This window comes from Mustela nigripes, chromosome 3 (genome assembly GCF_022355385.1).
Source record: "Mustela nigripes isolate SB6536 chromosome 3, MUSNIG.SB6536, whole genome shotgun sequence".
Classification (NCBI taxonomy): Eukaryota; Metazoa; Chordata; class Mammalia; order Carnivora; family Mustelidae; genus Mustela; species Mustela nigripes.
Genome location: NC_081559.1, coordinates 37,263,632 through 37,282,418, shown reverse-complemented (window position 1 = coordinate 37,282,418; position 18,787 = coordinate 37,263,632). Strand labels below are relative to the sequence as shown.

The 18,787-nt window shown below is 43.7% G+C and overlaps 1 protein-coding gene across 1 annotated transcript in view; it reads left to right on the top strand.

Annotated features, from left to right (window-relative positions):
- DNER (delta/notch like EGF repeat containing) overlaps window positions 1-18,787 on the top strand; it is a 308,544-nt gene that overhangs the window by 235,220 nt on the left and 54,537 nt on the right. The window contains exon 8 of the mRNA XM_059393655.1: window positions 9,068-9,292. Coding sequence (XP_059249638.1) covers window positions 9,068-9,292 — 225 coding nt within the window. The remainder of the gene's footprint in view (window positions 1-9,067; window positions 9,293-18,787) is intronic.

Here is an 18,787-nt window from a genome sequence, read left to right as displayed (position 1 = left end):
CTTTGCCTTAGCTTTGAGTCATAGACTTGTATATTTTGAAACAGAGAAATCAGACTCCTATAGCACGACATCTGTTTGGGGGATCACTTACATATACTCATGGATAGATCTAGAAATTGAGTATACATTGTTTCTTCCCTGGGCTGGAGTTTAGTTTTTGACACTTCCACTGCAGTAACATTCAAGCTCTCTGTCATCAGCATCATGTTTGCAGGCGAGTTTTGAGTCAAAATTTCAAGAACTTAGACATTCACACCCATGGAACACGTATTATGGCAAGAGCCATAAACTAGCCAACATCTGGCCTTGATCGGCAGGCAGATGGGGAGGTCAGGCCTGCCTTGGTTGGCACCTTGACTCCAAATCCGGTATTTGGCTTATTTTAAAAATGACTTTTGGTTTTGTAAGGAGTTGATAGTTCATGTGATAGGCTGATTCCTTAGAACTCAAGTTTCATCATCGTATTCTTGAAAATTATCCTCCACGTGATCCTGGAGATGCTGAGAGCCAGCGAGGCCCAGGGCATTTCCAATGCGCAGAGTTCAAAATTTATACTTGCTAAGGGGTCTTCATGTCCTAAAGCTATCTTCAATTAAAGAATTTAGGATACTGATGGGTTTAATCTGGCTGTCATTTCTTTTGCTAGCATGGTACCTTCAACTTTTCAAGTGCCTTGAGACAAACTCTTGTGTAGGAGCCTAGCACGGGGCTTAAGAACAGAGACCTCATTTTGATTTTTGCTTTTCTTACTTACCAGTTGATGTCCCTGGATCAGTTCTCCAATATCTAGTCTCTAAGCCTTCTTTGGTAAAAGGGGATAATAGTAGACTCTAACTGGGCCAGTGGTTGTGATAAATCAAAGCGATAGAAGCCAATTGCTTGGTCTAGTGTCTGGCATAAGAACTCAGTATTTGCTGTTAGTGTTAACATTGATTCCTCTTCTTTTTCCTCTATTAGTGTAACTATTTGATTTATACAGCTGTCTTATCATCTCTACTTTTAACAAACGAGGAAACTAAGACCTCAAAGAAGAGCTAGTTATTGGATTTCACTGGCATGGTTTATCGATCAGAATTTGGTTTAGTTTCAAACAATAGACACTGTAAATAACTGTAGTTTATACCAAGTTTAGAAGTCAGCTAACATAGGGGTGCTTGGGTGGCTCAGTTGGTAAAGTGGCTGCCTTCAGCTCAGGTCAGAATCCCAGGGTCCTGGATCAGAGAGCCTGCCCCTCCTTCTCCTTCTGCCCCTGACCCCTCTTCCTCTGTCCCTCCCTACCACTTGTGTGTGCGTTCTCTGTCTTTCAAATAAATAAAGTTAAAAAAAAAAAAAAGAAGAAGTCAGCTAGGGTAAGTCTCCAAATCTTTTAATATTAAGCCTTTTTTTTCAACATTGTTTTAGGTTTTCTGTGTGCCTTGCATGTCGATATAAATTATGGTGTCACCTTGTGAATTTGTACCATAAAAAAAACCAAATCATTTCCTTAGGCTTATTCTTTATCTTAGAGGAGGCTACCCATTATTTCACCATTAAATGTGAAGTTACCTGTAAGTTTTTGTTTTTTGCCCTGTCTGATGGAGGAAGTGGACTCTTGTTTTAGTTTGCTGATAATACCCCCCCCTTTAAAAATAATGAATGAATATTGATTTTTGTCAAACGATTTTCTCACATTTGTTGAAATAACTGACTTGTTTAATGTGCGTGTGTAAAGAATTTGTGTTCTGAGTCTTTGAGTGTGGTTTTATACTAATATTAATTAGGTCAGGATGGTTCAATAGTATTTTGAAATATTGTAGACATGAGCTCATGCTGTCAATTTATTCTTTTGGGTAATAAGAAAGAGGTCCTTCTCTAATGGAGTCTGTTTCTCCCTCTGGCAGGTTTTTCTTTTATATATTTTGAAATTCTCTTATTAGGTATTTGCACATTTAGGGTTGTTATATCTTTTTGATAGACAGCCAAGTTTTTCATGTTAAATGGCCCTCCTTCTCTCTGATAATACTTCTAGCATTAAAGCCCACCTTTGCTGATATAATATCGCCACACTAGGTTTCTTACACTAATTTCCCCCTAATGTATCTTCTCCCATCTTTTCACGTCAATCTTTATGTCTCTTTATTTAAAATGGGTTTCTCTTAGAGAACATGTAATTTGGTTCTCCTTTTTTTTTCTGTCTGACAATCTCTGCATTGTTAGTCATTTGCATTCAGTGCGATTATGGATAGGACTGGTTGCTGCTTTCTGTTCATCTACCATGTTCTTTATTTTATTCTTCCTTTCCTTCATTCTTTTGGGAAAATTGAATACTTAGAAAATTTTTTTCTCTTCAGTTGGTTTTTTAGCGATATCTTTATCTTCTGCTATTGTTTCGGTTCTTAATTTTTTGTTGTCCTTTAGTGGTTGCTCTGGGCATTACAGTATCCAATGACGGTATAATGCTATCAACCACCCCCCTCATTCTTTGTTCTATTGTTGTCACGTATTTTCTAAGTATGTTATAACATTATGATTCAATATTGTTAATTTTGCTTCAAATACTCAGTTGTTTAAGGGGCTCAGTCATTTAGACCCCTGACTCTTGATTTCATGACCCCAGGGTCGTGAGACCCAGCCCCACTTTGGGCTGCACACTCAGTGGGGAGTCTGCTTGAGATTCCCTCTCCTCTCCCACTCTCCCCCCCACTCGCATGCGTACTTTCTCTCAATAAATAAAATCTTTAAATAGCTAACTGTTGTTAAATAAAGAAAAGGAAAAAGAACTTATTCCCAAATGTACCATTTTCAGTCTTCTTCATTTCTTCCTACAAACTTGAATTTCCATCTATATTATCATTCATATTCTGCTCGAATAAGACTCCTTAATGTTTTTGTAGTAAGGTAGGTATGTTGGCAACAACATTCTCTTGGTTGTTCTTTATCAGAAAATGTCTTAATTTAGCCTCATTTTTTTTTAAAGATTTTATTTATTTATTTGACAGAGAGAAATCACAAGTAGATGGAGAGGCAGACAGAGAGAGACAGAGGGAAGCAGGCTCCCCGCTGAGCAGAGAGCCTGATGCGGGACTAGATCCCAGCACCCCGAGATCATGACCTGAGCCGAAGGCAGCGGCTTAAACCACTGAGCCACCCAGGCGCCCCAATTTAGCCTCATTTTTATTTAAAGTTATTTTCTCTGGAAATAGAGTTCTTGGAGATAGGTTCATTCTTTCAGTACCTTAAAAAGGTAATTTTATTGTCTTTTGCCTCCATGGATCCTAATGAAAAGTCACCTGTAATTCTTTTCATTGTTCAATATATGTATTTTGATTTTTTCTTCTGGATTCTTTTAATATTTTTTTCCCTAGTTTTGGGTGCCCAGTAATTTGACTATGAGGTCCTTGTTTGTTTTCTTTGAATTTATCCTTCCTGGGGTTAACTGAGCATTACTGTGTATGGGTGATTTTCTACCAAAGTAGGGCAATCTCTATGCTCCATCATCTCTATGCTACAGACAATAGAATGAATGAAGGGATAAAATAAAACAGGGCAAAGGGTGCATGCCAACTCTCTTTTAAGGAAGTTTCTCAGAAGCAACCTCAAGAGATTTCCATTTATATCCCATTACCCAGAGTGTTGTCATTTCCATCTGACTAAAGCAAAGACCGCCGATGTAGCCATTATTCTGGGCAGCCGGGTGACCAGCTGTCCTATTGCTGTGAAAGCAGAGGAGGCAGATATCAGCGAGGGCAAGCCCTTTCTGCTACACATAGCCAGCAAGTGACAGAGGAGTCTGACAGGTCCTGGATTACCTGTTTTCACATTCTTGGTCCTTCTGCTGCACCCCAGACATCAAGTGCTACAGCAAAAAGCACTGGCTAGAAGCTTGGATTTGGGAGTCAGACTCCCGGTGTTCAAACTCCATTCCTGCCATTTACTAGCTGTGTAACCTTGGGCAAGTTACTTGACCTTCCCGTGCCTCTGTTTACCCATCTGAAAAGGAAATAATAGTACTTAGCTCATAGAACTGAGACCAGGGTTCAGTGAGTTAATATAGCCCAACCGCTTGGAACGGTGCCCGGTACGGACAAGTGTTTGCCATTAAAAGACACTGTTTCAGCAGCTTGTCCTTTTGAACCTGCGCAGAAATGCTGTTAGAGATGCCCCCTGCCTACCACCTCTTCCCACCATGGCTTGCTCTGGGACCCCAGCTCCATTTGTCAGCCTCTCTGGGTGGCCCAATATGTTTAGAGAACACTGTGTGAGAACCACCTAATTCCAAAACACTCCCTCTTGGATATCTCCCGGGACCCCTCTTCCCCCCAAGGATTCATGTTCATGTGAAATTTGATGACATCCCAGGGATTGGCTGACAAACCCACCTCTCTCCCATTGCCCTAACCCCAAACTCTGGGTGTACCTACAACCTGGGATTTCCCTAGAAGCCCTGCTTAAAGGACGGAGCCTCCAACATTTATTGAGCACTGCCTGCCATTTTGTTTCATCTGACACAGCAGGGGTCATCCTCGTTTTATATGCAAGAAAATTAAAGCACAAAATGATTAAGTACTTCACTCAAGGTCGCAAAGCTAGGAAGAAGAGCCCAACCCAACTTTAGTTTTCTGGCCCTGCCTTCTTTGTGTTATAAAACTTTGTCCCTTTCTCTCTCTGGAAGCCATTTAAGGGGTGGCTATGAAAGGTGTGAGTCATTTACAAAGGATGTCCCATTAATCAGAGGATAACAATTGCTTGGGTGATGGAAAAAGAGAAGTTGCTGGTCACAGCTGTCGTGTCTTAGCTTTGGGCTTCCATGACAGAATACCATCGGTGGTTGGCTTAAACAAGAGACACTGATTTCTCACAGGAATGGAGGCAGAGAAACCTGTGATGGGGGTACCAGCCTGGGCAGTTCTAGTGAGGACTGTCTTCCAGTCCTCAAATATTAGCATCCACACCTATGAATTTGATTCCTATCCATATGTGTCTGACCCCCAGTCCATGTCTTCTCCCTTATATCTCTTTCCTGAGCACCAGGTCTGCATAGTTAACTGACTGGAATAAACACAAAAGTACCTCAAGCCAACAAGTGCAAAGCTGAGCTCATCATTACACCCTGGGAATCTCCTCCTCTGTTGGCCATTGCGGTTGGTAACACCACCGTCCACATTGTACCCCAGTCTGGAAAAACACACGTGTAGCTGCTTCTTACCGAATGCCTGTTATTTGCCAGTCACCGTGCCAAATGTTTTCCAGAAGTTTTCATTCCAGCTTCGTAAAAACCATGTGCTGTCAGCATCACTGTGCCCAGTTCTGTGAACGCAGACACACGAGGTCAAGAGGATCAAGGTCAAGGTCTTGCAGTTGCTCATGGGCAGTATCTCCCACATTGGCTCCAAAGCTCATGGTTCACATTAAGTCACACACAGAAGGCACGTACACAGGGTCCATAGATGTGTTTTAGCTCCCAGAGAAATGACCTATCACTGTTTTCAACTAGGATGGGTTCCAACAAGAATCCAGATCTCAGATATTTCTTGAAAATTCAGAGGATCTGGCAATGGGCTCCACCTCTCAAATGGTAGTAGAGAGCTACAGGTGAGCGGCAGCCACCCCTGTTGGAACATACTCAAGGGGGCATGCTCTCTCTGGTCTGGCGCAGTCCCCACCACTCCCTGCTGTCTTACTGCTGGCCCGCTTCTGTCGTCAGTGCTGCCAGCCTGACTCCTGCTGTCGTTGGAGTTTAAGGCTTCTGCAACCTTGTGTCCCTAGGCTTTCCCCTCTCTTTCATTCTTGCACCATCTAATTGGTCCTTGAACTGACAGTGTTGCTTGTGAAATCATTTACTGTCTCACATTCTTCATCCCTAGCGCTACAAATTGTTCCTCCTAACCTCTCACCCCAATTACACTAGTGAACACCTGGTTTCCTGCTTCCAGTCTTGATTGTCACTGATTCACTCTCCACACTGCTTGCAATTAGGGATATCAAAAAAACAAGAATAGGTGATGTCTAGGAGCTTCAGAAGGAAATGCAGACTGCTTATGGAGGTGTGCAAGACTGTTGGCGATCGGACCTCTGACCGGGGACCTCATTTATGTTCACTTCTCACCCTCCCCGAGACCTTACTGAAATGTGGGCTCTCCCCAGTCATGACCCTTCACTTCTCCTTGCATATTTACTCATCTTTTGCTCTGCTTGGAATATCCTATGCAGATTATGTGAATATTTATAATGGAGTCTACCAACATGAATCTAGAGTGATTGCCTTTCTAAAATTTGTAATTTTTTTTTCAATTTTGACTTGATGGATGAGTCTTCTATTTCTTTTTCCATTCAGATACAAACAGGATAGAAACATGAGTCCCAGTTGTGTTTATACACCTTAACTCCTTAGATGGCCCATCACTGATTTCTTTCTGTGTCATACTGCAGAGTAGCAAGAGCTTGGGCTTAGTACCCCCACTGTGCCATCCACTAGCTACATAGACTCCAACAGGCTACTTTACATATGTTTCTGTGTCACCACTGTCCCATCTGTTCAGTAGAGGCACTAAGGGTTCTTTTATCATACAGTTATAGTGGGGTTCAGAGAAATAATGCATGGAAAGGGTTAAAATCATCTGGTGCACGCCAGCCCCTAGGAGATGTCCACTCTGGCTCTTAGTCTTACCATTCTTATTTAATTCATTTACTCAGCATTGGATCAGGTGCTCTTTCAGGAATTTTGCTACATATCTTTTTAGAACCCACAACAACATTGTAAAGAAAATAATTTGAGCTCTTTTCTGGATGAGGCAGCAGATTAGAGAGGTCGGGGCTCGCCTTGGTCATTGTTTGTCCCATGGTAATAAGTACTTAACATCTCCTTTTCATTCAGAGTAAAATGGAACGCATCTCATGAAAGATGGAATTAGATTCCATTCCAGGCTGTGAAGGGACTCTTTGGAGAATTCAAGTGTTATTAAAGCCAATGTGGGATATTTTTAGTACAGTTTCTAAAATTTAAAAACTACCAGGAAACTTTTTAAAATGTTGAAAAGCATTGGATTTTGAAAAGGTTTTCTATTTTTGGACAGAAAAACACCAAGTTGATTATGCCAATTTATGAGGGATGCTTCAGATAATTAAGTCTGGGAGCTATTTTTGTTTGTTTTATGTATTCACTAGGTCCTTAGCAGCAACAACAGATATTGCCAGTATTGCCAGGAGTTCTGTGTGAATATGGGTAAATACAAACTTAAATGTAGACAAGGAGGGGATGTCTGGGTGGCGCAGTCAGTTAAGTGTCTGCTTTCACTCAGGTCATGATCCTGGTGTCCTGGGATCGAGCCCCATATCAGGCTCCCTTCTCAGTGGGGAGTCTGCTTCTCCTTCTCTCTCTGCACCCCCCACCACCACTTGTGCTTTCTCTCTCTCAAACGAACAAATAAATAAAATCTTTTAGAAAAATATAGACAAGAAAAGTTGAAGAGAATATTGGAATAAAAACTATTAGTAAAATTATTTAACTTTGTTTCTAAAATTTGAACCATCTTCATTTAATTTTCAAGCTGCTGCTATACTGTGAATAGGTTTTACTAAAGCATTTGAAATCCCTGCATGGATACACAAACCTACAGACCCACACATACATATGTACACTTTTTTAAATTGAGGAATACTGAAACACATATACAGGAAACAAAAAGAAATAGGCTCTGCAATTAGCACATTTAATATTTTTAAAGAATTTAATGCTTTCCTGAGGTAAAATTTAGATACAAATTTCATTTATTTTAGGAACATAACTCAGTGCATTTTAGTAAATGTATCACCACAATGCGATATTAGACCATTTACATCAACCTCAAAGACAGCTGATGGCCATTCAACGTCATACCTGGTCCCAGACAAGCACCAGTCTATTTTCTTTATCTACAGATTTGCTTTTTCTGGACATTTCTTAGAAGTGGAATCACACAATATGTGTTGTGTTTTAATTGTTTTCTTTCAGCTAAAATAATTTTTTGGGATGCATCCACATTGTAGCACAAGTGAGACCATAGATCCTTTTTACTGCTGTGTAGTATTCTGTTATATGGCCACCAGAGTTTATCTATTACAGTAACCAAATTTAAAAAGTATATATTCAAGGGGTGCCTGGGTGGCTCAGTGGGTTAAAGCCTCTGCTTTCGGTTCAGGTCATGGTCCCCGGGTCCTGGAATCAAGCCCTGTATCGGGCTCTCTGCTTGGCAGGGAGCCTGCTTCCCTCTCTCTCTGCCTGCCTCTCTGCCTACTTGTGATCTCTGTCTGTCAAATAAATAAAATCTTTAAAAAAAAGTATATATTCAAGAAACTGCTAACAGTGACTCTTCAAAAGAGAAGAATGGGGTGGAAGGGATATGAGAGAGATATCTTTTCATTGATTACTATTTTATATGGGTTTATTTTTTAAAATTCAGGATTACATCTTTTTGAAGCAAAGGTAAGGAATCCCTTTCCCCCAGAAAAGTGTATGAAATAAGAGGACAGAGTCCTCCACTGACCCCAGTCCCACCTTCCTGAAGGTAATCACCATTAATTTTTTGGGGCATCTTTCTAGACTAATTATTCACACATACGTATGCCCATGTACACCTGTAAATATATTCACGTCCCTGGGTGTCTGAACATCTGAGTGGTCATATATCTTACATTTGAACAAATTGGAAGCCCAGGGCTTAATACTTTAACCCCCCATTCCCAAAGCTAAGAAGACCTGCCTTCCCCCTACGGTTGGGTTGTCGGTATCTGGAAACTGTTAAATGAGTTAATCACTTCACCATGGGGAAATTTAGGAATGGACCCAGATTGTTTATTTAGTTTTTAAAGATTTTATTTATTTGAGAGAACGAGGAAGAACACAGAGGGAGAGTGAGAAGCAAACTCCCCGCTGAGCAGAGAGACCAATGTGGGGCTGGATCCTGGGACTCCAGGGTCATGACATAAGCCGAAGACAGAGGCTTAAGGTCTGAGCCACGCAGGTGCCACCTGCACCCAGCTTATCAGATATGATGTGTGAACACAGTTTCATTTATTTTTTACCCATTCCCCTGTCTGCGTTTTCTGGCAGGATACTTCGGCGCGGCCTGCGAGGAAAAGGTGGACCCGTGCGCCTCGTCCCCGTGCCAGAACAATGGGACCTGCCATGCGGACGGCCTGCATTTCAGCTGCAGCTGCAGCGCGGGCTTCACGGGGCCAGCGTGCGCCCAGCTCGTGGACTTCTGCGCGCTCAGCCCCTGCGCGCACGGCACCTGCCACAGCGTGGGCACCAGCTATAAATGCCTTTGTGACCCAGGTCGGTACCATCATGGAATGCGAATCCTTGCTCTCTCCAGTCTTAGACTTTTACCTTCTCTAGTGCGTCTGGGTAGATGTTGGCTCCCCGGATGTGTTCACTTGTCCATAGACACGTCCCCCACTCACTTTCTCTTTAGACTTACTCTTGGCAGGGTTTTAAAAACACGATGTCCCCTCTCCATGAGCAGGTCACAGTCATGACAAAATATGAAAAGACAAGTAAGCAAAATAAGAAAATTAAAAATAGGCTTGATCTCTGAACAGCTTAATTATTTTTTAAAGATTTACTAGAGGTCATTCCCCAGCTTTTACTGGATTGCATATCTTTTAATACCATGTTCTTAGGTTAATGGAATATGTTTTTCTTTTTTAATGGGCATAAAAAGCAAGACGCAATCTATTTAGAATTTTCTCATTTATTAGCATTCTTACTCTGGGCCCTGTATGTGTTATCGGACCTGTGGTGTCCTCTGCAAATATTCAGAAGTTCCAAAAGTTTCTTTTCCAAAGATCTTCTGCCTTGTACTGATTTGTGTGTGTGTGTGTGTAAATTTTGAGACTCCAAAGTCACAGTGATTTCTAGCCAAAATTTGTGTCTGCGTAACCTACCTGTGTGGTCCTGAAAAGAACGCACACATGGGTGACTCTTTCTGGTCGTTTCTGTTTTGCCTCCCTGTCTTCTTCCTTGTAGGAGCTAGCTAGCCCTTCAGAATGCAGAGGAAGCGCGGTTCCTCACACGTGTGTCTGACCCACCCACGTGGAGACCAGTTCCCTGGTTTTGCTGAAGCCTCAGGTCTGCTGGTGCAGTGCCTTCCACCTGATGCCTGGTCCCCTGTTACTCCATTTTTACCTGCAGACTTCTCCTTCTGGGCCCCATACACTTTTCCTGTGCTGAATTCCAGCAGTCACCCTTGATATCACTTGCTTGGTCTTTAAAGCATTATATTAATTGTCTTTCTCCCCACTGGGGGTAGGAGGAAGTGTATTTTACTAGTAACCTTTGTGTAACCATAATAGCTCCAAACCACCATTTAGTGAGCACGAATCTGTCTAGGTTTTGAGCTGGGTGCTTCACATCTGTGGTCCCTCCCTGCAAGCTACATCTCACTGAGCCACATTTATGAACTGTGCCATACTTGCTTTAGTCATGTGCCTGTGGCCATACACTCAGAGGAGGCTGAGTGCAGAGGCTGACCCAGGTGCCATGGTTCCACTGCCCAGAACTTTCAAGGGGCACATCTCATACTCATGAATCAGTGAAGGAATTAGTAGGAAATCCAACTAAGCATTGAGGGGTATTGAAAAACCTTTTCATGGAGGGGAGCCTAGGTGGCTCAGCCAGTTAAGCATCTGACTCTTGACTTCAGCTCAGGTCATGATCTCAGGGTTGTGAGATCAAGCCCCATGTGAAGGTCTGTGGCTCAGTACAGAGTCTGCTTGTCCCTCTCCTTCTGTCCCTCCTCCGGCCCACACTCTTGTTCTTTCTCAAATAAATAAATAAAAATTCCCCCCACCCCCTCGCCAAAATATATATGAAGAGAAAAAGAGAGAAATATTGGAAGGGATTGATTTTAAGGAATTGGCTCACATAACTGTGAGAACGGGCAAGTTCTCAATCTGTAGTGCCAGACATCAGGCTGGAAACTCAGGCAGGGTTTCCGTGTTACAGTTTTGAGCCTGAATTCCTTCTTCAGAAACCTCACTCTTTGCTCTTAGGCCTTCACCGGATTGGATGAGGCCCGCCCATGTTTTGGAGGGTAATCACTTTACTCAAAGCCTACTGCTTTAAAAACTTATCTCATCTAAAAAGTACCTTCCCAGCAACATCTAAACCAGCATTTGACAACATGTTTGGGTGCCGTGGCTTCGCCGAGTTAACACATGGAATTAAGGCTCACAGTAGCATTTTGGGGTTTCCCATTAGACCTCGAGGTGAAGAAGTTTCTCCACCTCTCCATCTGCCCTGAGATACTTTCCCTCGCCTCCCCCTGACTCCCTCTGTCCTCTCCTGTCAGAGCCATGGTGGAAATGGGAATGGCTTCCTCACCGGAAGCCCCGTGTTCTTCCGTGTGCTGGGCCCCACGTGTGCGATGGAGCTGGTCCTACTGAGGAGGGGGCAGTGCGGGGCGGCCCCCTTGCCTGTTGGGAATGTGGGGCATGAAAACCGCTGTATTTGCACGTGAAGCAAGCTGCAGTGGTGCTGGGGAGGACACGGTCTCACTCACATCGGGGCTCCCTAGGGCGCTGCTCCCTACGCTCCATGTAGTCTCACGCGTGGTGTCTACCCCCACCCCCCCACCCATCGGAAGCAAAATCGTTCTGTCGGGAACTTCCTCCCTCCTTCAACACCAGACCCCGGAGAGTGTTGCTTCTGTCCGGGAAGCCCCACCCAAAGAGAAATCAGGTATGTCAAGACCAGAAGGGAGCCCTCTTTTCTCCTCCTTTTCTCCTCAGACTTCCTTTCTCGATCATACTAACTTTTTCTTTCTATTTAGTTGGCCTACTCTTAAAAGTTTCTTTCTTTCTTTGTTTATTATTTATTTTTTAACTTTTAAACCTTTAAGTGGAATGTAGTTATTTAAAGATAAATGTTACTTTGTGTGGCTGACAATTATGAAAATGTTGTTTAACACTGAGTTTATCGACAGGTACGGGCAGGCTTACCTGGGTCCTGCATAGAAAGTATATTTCCTATTCTTTCTCTTTCCACACTGGGAGGTGAGAACTGACCTGGGAGATCCCCTCCCGCTGACTGTCCCCATAGGAAACTTAACAGGACTTCTCTGGACATTTTTGTATTTTTATGAAGAACATCTTAGATTCTTGTCCATTCAGTGACAGTTGGTGTCACAGCCTAGACTGGGACAAGTTGCTGACCGTGGTCTGCTGTGTGAGAGTGTTAAATGTGGCACGTTTCCTGGCGTGGAGTCATGAGAGGTATTGCCCTTTCTTTCTGTCAATGGACGTTCCAGCATTTATTTATTTATTTATTTAAAGATTTTATTTATATATTTGAGAGAGATCAGGCCTGAGCAGGGGGTTTGGGGGAAGAGGGAGAGGGAGAAGAAGACTCACTTGCCCAGCAGGGAGCCCAACGTGGGGCTCCATCCCAGGACCCTGGGATCATAACCTGAGCTGAAGGCAGATGCTTAACCGACTTAGCCACCCAGGCATCCCCCAAGCATTTCTTCATAAGGTGAAGAAGGGTAAAGTATCTCTTGTTTAAATAGCACTTTCACCTCCTGCTGGTCTCTACTCAAACTTCCTTCCTGGCCAGCTGGAGCATTTGGCTTGGTAATAGTCAAATGTCCAGTGTCCCCTTTGGGAGGTGAGGAACCTGGTGATTGGAGCCGAAATGATGAGGGGACTACTGACTGATGATCAGTAGATGCTTTATTGAATTAATACAGTGCTTATATACTCTTAAGATCTGGATTTCTACAGGATATGGTTACATGCAGAGTAATCGTGTGCTTATATGTGAACAATAACAACTTATTAATGGATAGAAAAGCAGACTTAATGACTTTCCATTGTAATCAATACAATGTATCTTAGAGGGGGCATGAAATTACAACATGCATCCTTTCATGTTTATTCTGGGCATCAGTCCCAGCAGAACTCCTGTCCTCTTCTTGGAGCTTTCTCACAAGACATGACATGACCCCGGTCCCATCGGTAAGGATGCAGGTTGTGTTCCAACAATCCAGCCACTAATTAGCCTTGAAAAGCCTGGAGAGGCATGGATTCCCTTCCATCAGTCCTTCATCTCTTAAGGGTGGTCTCTCCCTGGGGCAGAGCCTTGGAGTTCTTGTCAGAGTTCTGTCTTTGAACTTGGGAGACAAATTGCTTTCTGAGGGGTTGCGTCCTCAGATCATTAAGTGACATTGTGTGAAATAAAAAAGGCATCTTAACATCTGGGAAGAATTTACATTTTAAGAGGTGAAATGACAATGCTCTGAACATGAAATTTTTAGTCTTAATCTTTTGGAGTACGTAATTGCTTTCCCACCAGTTTGCATAATAGAAGAATCTCACGAGAGTCGGTGAAATTGGGTGTCTAGCTGCAGAGCAGCAAGGCTGATCATCTCTACGGAGAGCAAACAGATCCTATTTCATAAAATGACAGCAGATTGAAATCATGTCAGGTTGGTAATTAGTTCCCGTCTGACAAAATGCCATTTGGATCACTGCAAATCAGATTTGCCAGGTGCTTTATTTTCAAACCTCATTTTTAGCTTATCAGGCTAGGGATTTCTGATGGGATTTTAAAATTAAATAATAAAATGTGAGCACTGAGTAATCACTGAAATATTATCTTTCAGTGACAGTGTTAAGTGATAGGCTATAAATACTCCCCCCAACATGGCAAGTTGAAATCTCCCCAAGACTAGAGAAATGGAGAACATGGACCCTCGTAAGTAAGCATTGTAGGGGGGGGTGTCACAGTGCGAGGAGCTTGCTGGGGGTAGGGCGGACATGCTGGCAGGTGGGAGCTATGGTGTTTCACGCGCCCTCAGTACAATGGTGGCATCTGCAGATGCCGTTTGGATGATGACCAACACTGGAAGGAATCCCTGGCTGGAGGCGGTTTGCCCGAGTTCACTGATCTTGGCCCTGGCCTAATGCAACTGAGTCATTACTCTGACCTTGTTTGTTGAATTGAATTAACCATGCTTTTATAGAATGTGCCTTAAGTTAAGGAAGTTTAAGACTTTTTCCAAATAAGTTTTTTTTTTTTAAAGGAAACTGTAGTAATTTCAGGTATTTTTTACATATGCCTTCTGCGTGAGCTGCACCTATGGTCTCTGAGGCCTGAAGGGCAGCTGGCATTGCTTCCTTCAAACTCAGACTTGGCAATATCGGCATTCTGATAGTCTTCTGGAAACACAGTCTAAGGTAAGACTTACTGCTTAGGATTTTAATAACAATTCAACAACCATAAAGAAAAAAGCACACCTACAAGATATGAAGACATTTATGTCTTGCTAACGAATGCTTAATTGCATTTAGATTCTTGGATAATTACAGTGGACAGCTTTCATCTTTTATGAACCAGAAAACTTTCTTCACTAGGTTCACTAAGAGGGAGACAGTTCTTGTGTTTCACAAGCTCTAAGGGGTTCCTGATCTACATATCATTCCTAAGAATTGTAGATTGCCTGCAATATATTGTCTCCTTTCCTTACATCCCAGCACTGCTACCATGTCCTTCTTTTGTTACATTTCAAAACATGATATCTGTCCTCCCCATGGGGGCCCCAAATAGAGCCTTGTCTACCTAGCGAACAGCTGTAATAATTCTTCTTAATCTGTATTTACCTAAGAAAGAAATTTAAATCTCTCTTGACATCATGATGATAGTAAGAACTCTATATGAGAGCTTGTTGGATAATTATATATAGGCCTTGAAGGTGTTAGAAGCTGGCCTCATGCTCCTGGCTGGGCCATTGTGTCTCCTATTGGACACAGGGACATAAGTAATCTCACAGAAACTGACACCAGACATGGTCATTCCGAGGCCATGATAAAGTGAGACAAAGAAGACCATTTCATAATTTTAAGTACAGACAAAACCAAGATCACCATGCAGTCCACGTAATACCACACTTCTCTTTCTCTCACAAATAAGTGGAGGGCTAGCTGCTTCTTCACCAACCACAGCTTTAGCCTTGAGCTAGCTTGCCTTTGCTATAGATCAGATATATTGAGATACTCGAGCATAGAGCTGCTTCTGCTTTCTGACCCCACTCTAGAGTGAGTCCTCCCCAGATCATCCAGCTGGAGTTCAAATCCTGCAAGTAGCATCTAACCCCCTTGTATTGAGACACCCCCTGGTTCCCATGATGGGTTCCCTCTTGTTGCATTGACTGGACTTAACTGATTGAAATGCTCAAAATACTGAAATTTCAATCAATTGAAGTTTTGTGTTAACAGCCCAATCAGGATTTCCAACGAGTTGGACAGGGAAATGCTCTGGATTTAAACATAGTGGGAGGATGCTATGGAACAAAAGTCCTGGGTGAGGGTGGGAGGGGGAGGAGAGGGGAGATTCAGAGAACAGGAGATGCATTTGGCTGCCAAATAAGATGCCCTGGGTGCGGTAATGGGTGGTAAGGCTGAAAGGCTCGCTGGGGCACACTGGGCAGACTCTAGATGCTGAGTTGGGAAAATGAAGACTTGGGGGGACCTTTTGCATTGTCTGGGAACTGATCCGTGTTTTAGAACGATGGTTCTGATAGGATTGGGAGATTTCTAGGGAGAATGAGTGATTCGAGGAAGAATGGGGAAGAAAACACATTCTGGTAGAATTAGATTTTACAGGTAGATTTACCGTCAAGAAGAGATGGTAAGACAGCAGAGCAGTCAGGAAGCTCAGGCAGGTGGAAGTGAGGGCTTGGACTTGTGGCAGTGGGAATGAAAGGTCGGACCTAAAATCCAATCGACAGGTGGAATCGTCAGAGTTGTCAGCTGAATGCAGGGAACGAAGGTCGGACTGGAGCTCAAGGTCTGTCTCCAGCTTTAACTCGGGAAACTCAGAAACAGGAGGATGTGCAGAAGCAGCCTTAAGCTCTCCCAACCCCCCACCACGCCAGGAGACACTGTGGAGTCGGCCCCTGTGGTGTCGACAGCTGCTGGCACGGCCATACTTTTCTCCATTTCGTTTTTATTCTCATTTGGGGGGCATTCGGGGAGAATTAGTGATATTGCCTTCTTTAGGCTAGTGACCTGCGGGGTTACTAGAAGGGGAGAAAGGATGCCAGAAATGAGTGAAGGGCATTGCCGTTGGAGCATATGGAATGTTTATGAGATTCTTGACATTCAAAATCTATTCACAAGGCTGCTTTTTAACCTCGCTTTAAATGGCTAATCCGTACGTATGCAAGTGTTGATGAGACAGCCTTTAATTCCGGAGGATTTCTGTTCCTTCTTTTCCCACTACTGCACTAAAATTCAAGTAGTTGAGAGCTCCTGTTGAAAAGGAATGGGGTTTACCTACTGACTATAGGTTTTAGAATAGTCTGTGAGGACAGCGGAAAACATGGACATCACCTTACCTGCACCTTACCTGCAAACCGGGAATGGCAGCTGATAATAACTTGGGGCGCTAAACCGTGCATATCCGGGAACGGCTCTGTCGGAGACACTTTGCCAGCCCAAGATTGCGGGAACTTCTCATGAAGTTTATGGCCATGAAGATCAGATGGGGACGTATTTGAAACTCTTGTATAACTAAGACATTGACTCTTACTTTGTTTGGTGGTTGGGAGTTAATTACGATCTGATCGCTAATGTTTTCTTGCTTGCTGAAAGTCTGGGCAGCTGGAATTGAGAACTGAGAGTCAGCATTCTTGCCTCGTTTCCCAGCTGTGATGGAAAGGGGCCTGGCCGAGAACTGAGCCGAGCCCAGTTCAGGTCTCAGCTTTGTCACTGAGCAGCTGCATAGTTGGTCTCTGGCTGCCTTAATTTCCTCTTCTATGAAATGGGGATAAACCATTAAGCTCAAATGAAGTGATGCATACTGTCTTGTATTTTGAAATCTATAAAACAACGAAGCAGTTGTGCAAATGTCAGCTATGCCTTTCGCTGGGGAAGATTGGCGAGGAATGATTAAATCTGTGCCTGGATTCTTTTCACGTGAGGTTCAAGGCTAGAGCTGGAGTAGAGGAGGGATCCATCTTCATGGCCATAGTGAGTACAGGTGCACCTTCTTGCAGGACTAAGTGATTGCTTGCTGTGTGGGCTCTCAGTGGCTTCCGTGATTAAATATTTAAGTGCCCGGTGCAGGGCAGAGCTCTTTAAGTGAAATGGCTACTCGGATCCTCACAGTCCTTAAGTCGTGACCATGATTGTTGCCCTTTCTGGGCCCAAGACTACAGAGCTAGTAGAGGATGAAGCCAGGATCAAACCCTGGGTGTTTGGAACCCAGAGCCTCTGTTAGCTCAGAGTAAACAGGAAATAGGGGGAAACTGTGACTGACTCACTAGTGATGAGTAAAGGACTGACCAGATTTCAGATTTCCCAAGCAGTAGTTGTCTTAATAGCTACCTCAGAAGGACACATGAAGTTGGGGTTCATTGGGATATCGTTTCAGCCATATTGATCTGGGTAACTCTCTTTGTCCAGGCAGCTTTGCCTCAGTAGCTCGCGTCTATGACAACTGCCAACATCCAGACTCTGTGCCAGTCACCTGACAAAATTCTCTCTTCCTTAACCCCAGGCTGTAGTACTCCTATTTTCCTAACTCAAGGATGGAGAAACTGAGGCAGTGAGGGTATAAACAGCAGGAGGCGGGGGTGACAGAGCCCCAAATTGGGCTGGGTTTGTCTAGAACTGAAGCCCTTGACCCATAGGCAGACTCTCAGCAGAAGCCTACTTGTGCCCCTTCCCCCAAGTTACACATCAACCTGGGCTCTCACTTACGTTTGAGCCAATCACGGGAGAAGCTTCTAGACTCCTCTTGTCTCAGCACAGCTCCTGAAATGAGGCTTGAAAAGCAGCCTTGGTTGTGGTCTAGCGAGTGGCTAGACATGACCAATAGTTCCTTCCTTCCCAGCCCAGAGAAGCACAGTTCTGACTTGCAAAGGGATTGAGCTGCTGGGTGGAGGGGGTGGTGGGTCGGGGGTGGGGGTTCTTCAGCTTTTGTTACACTACAGATTCAGCTCCTTCGAAATGGTTGCTGGGGGCTACCTGGGCCCGGAACTTAGGGCTTCATCTCACCTGATGGCTGCTGCTTGTACCTCTTTAGAGAAACTGCTGTCCTGTGGTTCAAATGAGAGATACAGATGTGGCCACATGACAGATTTGTCACCCTTCCACTGAGGTAGTCTCCCTTGTGGGGTGGTGATTCTCACTCCTGGGAGCCCCAGTGCCCAGAAGCAATACGATCTTTTTTTCTTAGCACTGGAATCTGCAAGTCTCCGGTGTTGACTATTGTATGACCCGACACCTTCGATGCTGTTTCTTTTCACTTGACTCTGAGAATGTCCCTGAAATGTTCTTTCCTCTTCACAGTTGGCTTTTGTTTTTTCGTTCTTTGCCTGGAGAGAGCTTGGATGTCCTAGCTTCCAGTGTCACTTCTTCCTACGGGAGTGGCTCAGGGGCACTGTTCTGTTGTCAGTGTCCATAGTGGAGGCGTAGCTGGGCTCCGGAGCCCCAGGGTTGGAGCCTCTATGACAGTGTGCTGTTGTAGGGGATGGTCCGAGTTATAGGGTGACCGATAGCCGGCTGCATCCCGAGTCCCAAATAGACAATCCAAGAGGAGACTTGTCTGCATGTTCTACTTTTTTTTTTCTTTCTTTCCTGGCCTTTTAGTCTTCACTGTGCTTTAAAATTCTTTATTGATTTGGATTTGTCTAAAAACCTGCAGACAATGCCCTGTGTCTGTTTGCTGGTTTTCTATCATCGTCATTAATTTTCCATTTAAGGGCACAGGATGAAAGTTGCTGCATATGCTGAGTGCTTTTATAAAATTGCCTCAGTTTTAATGATG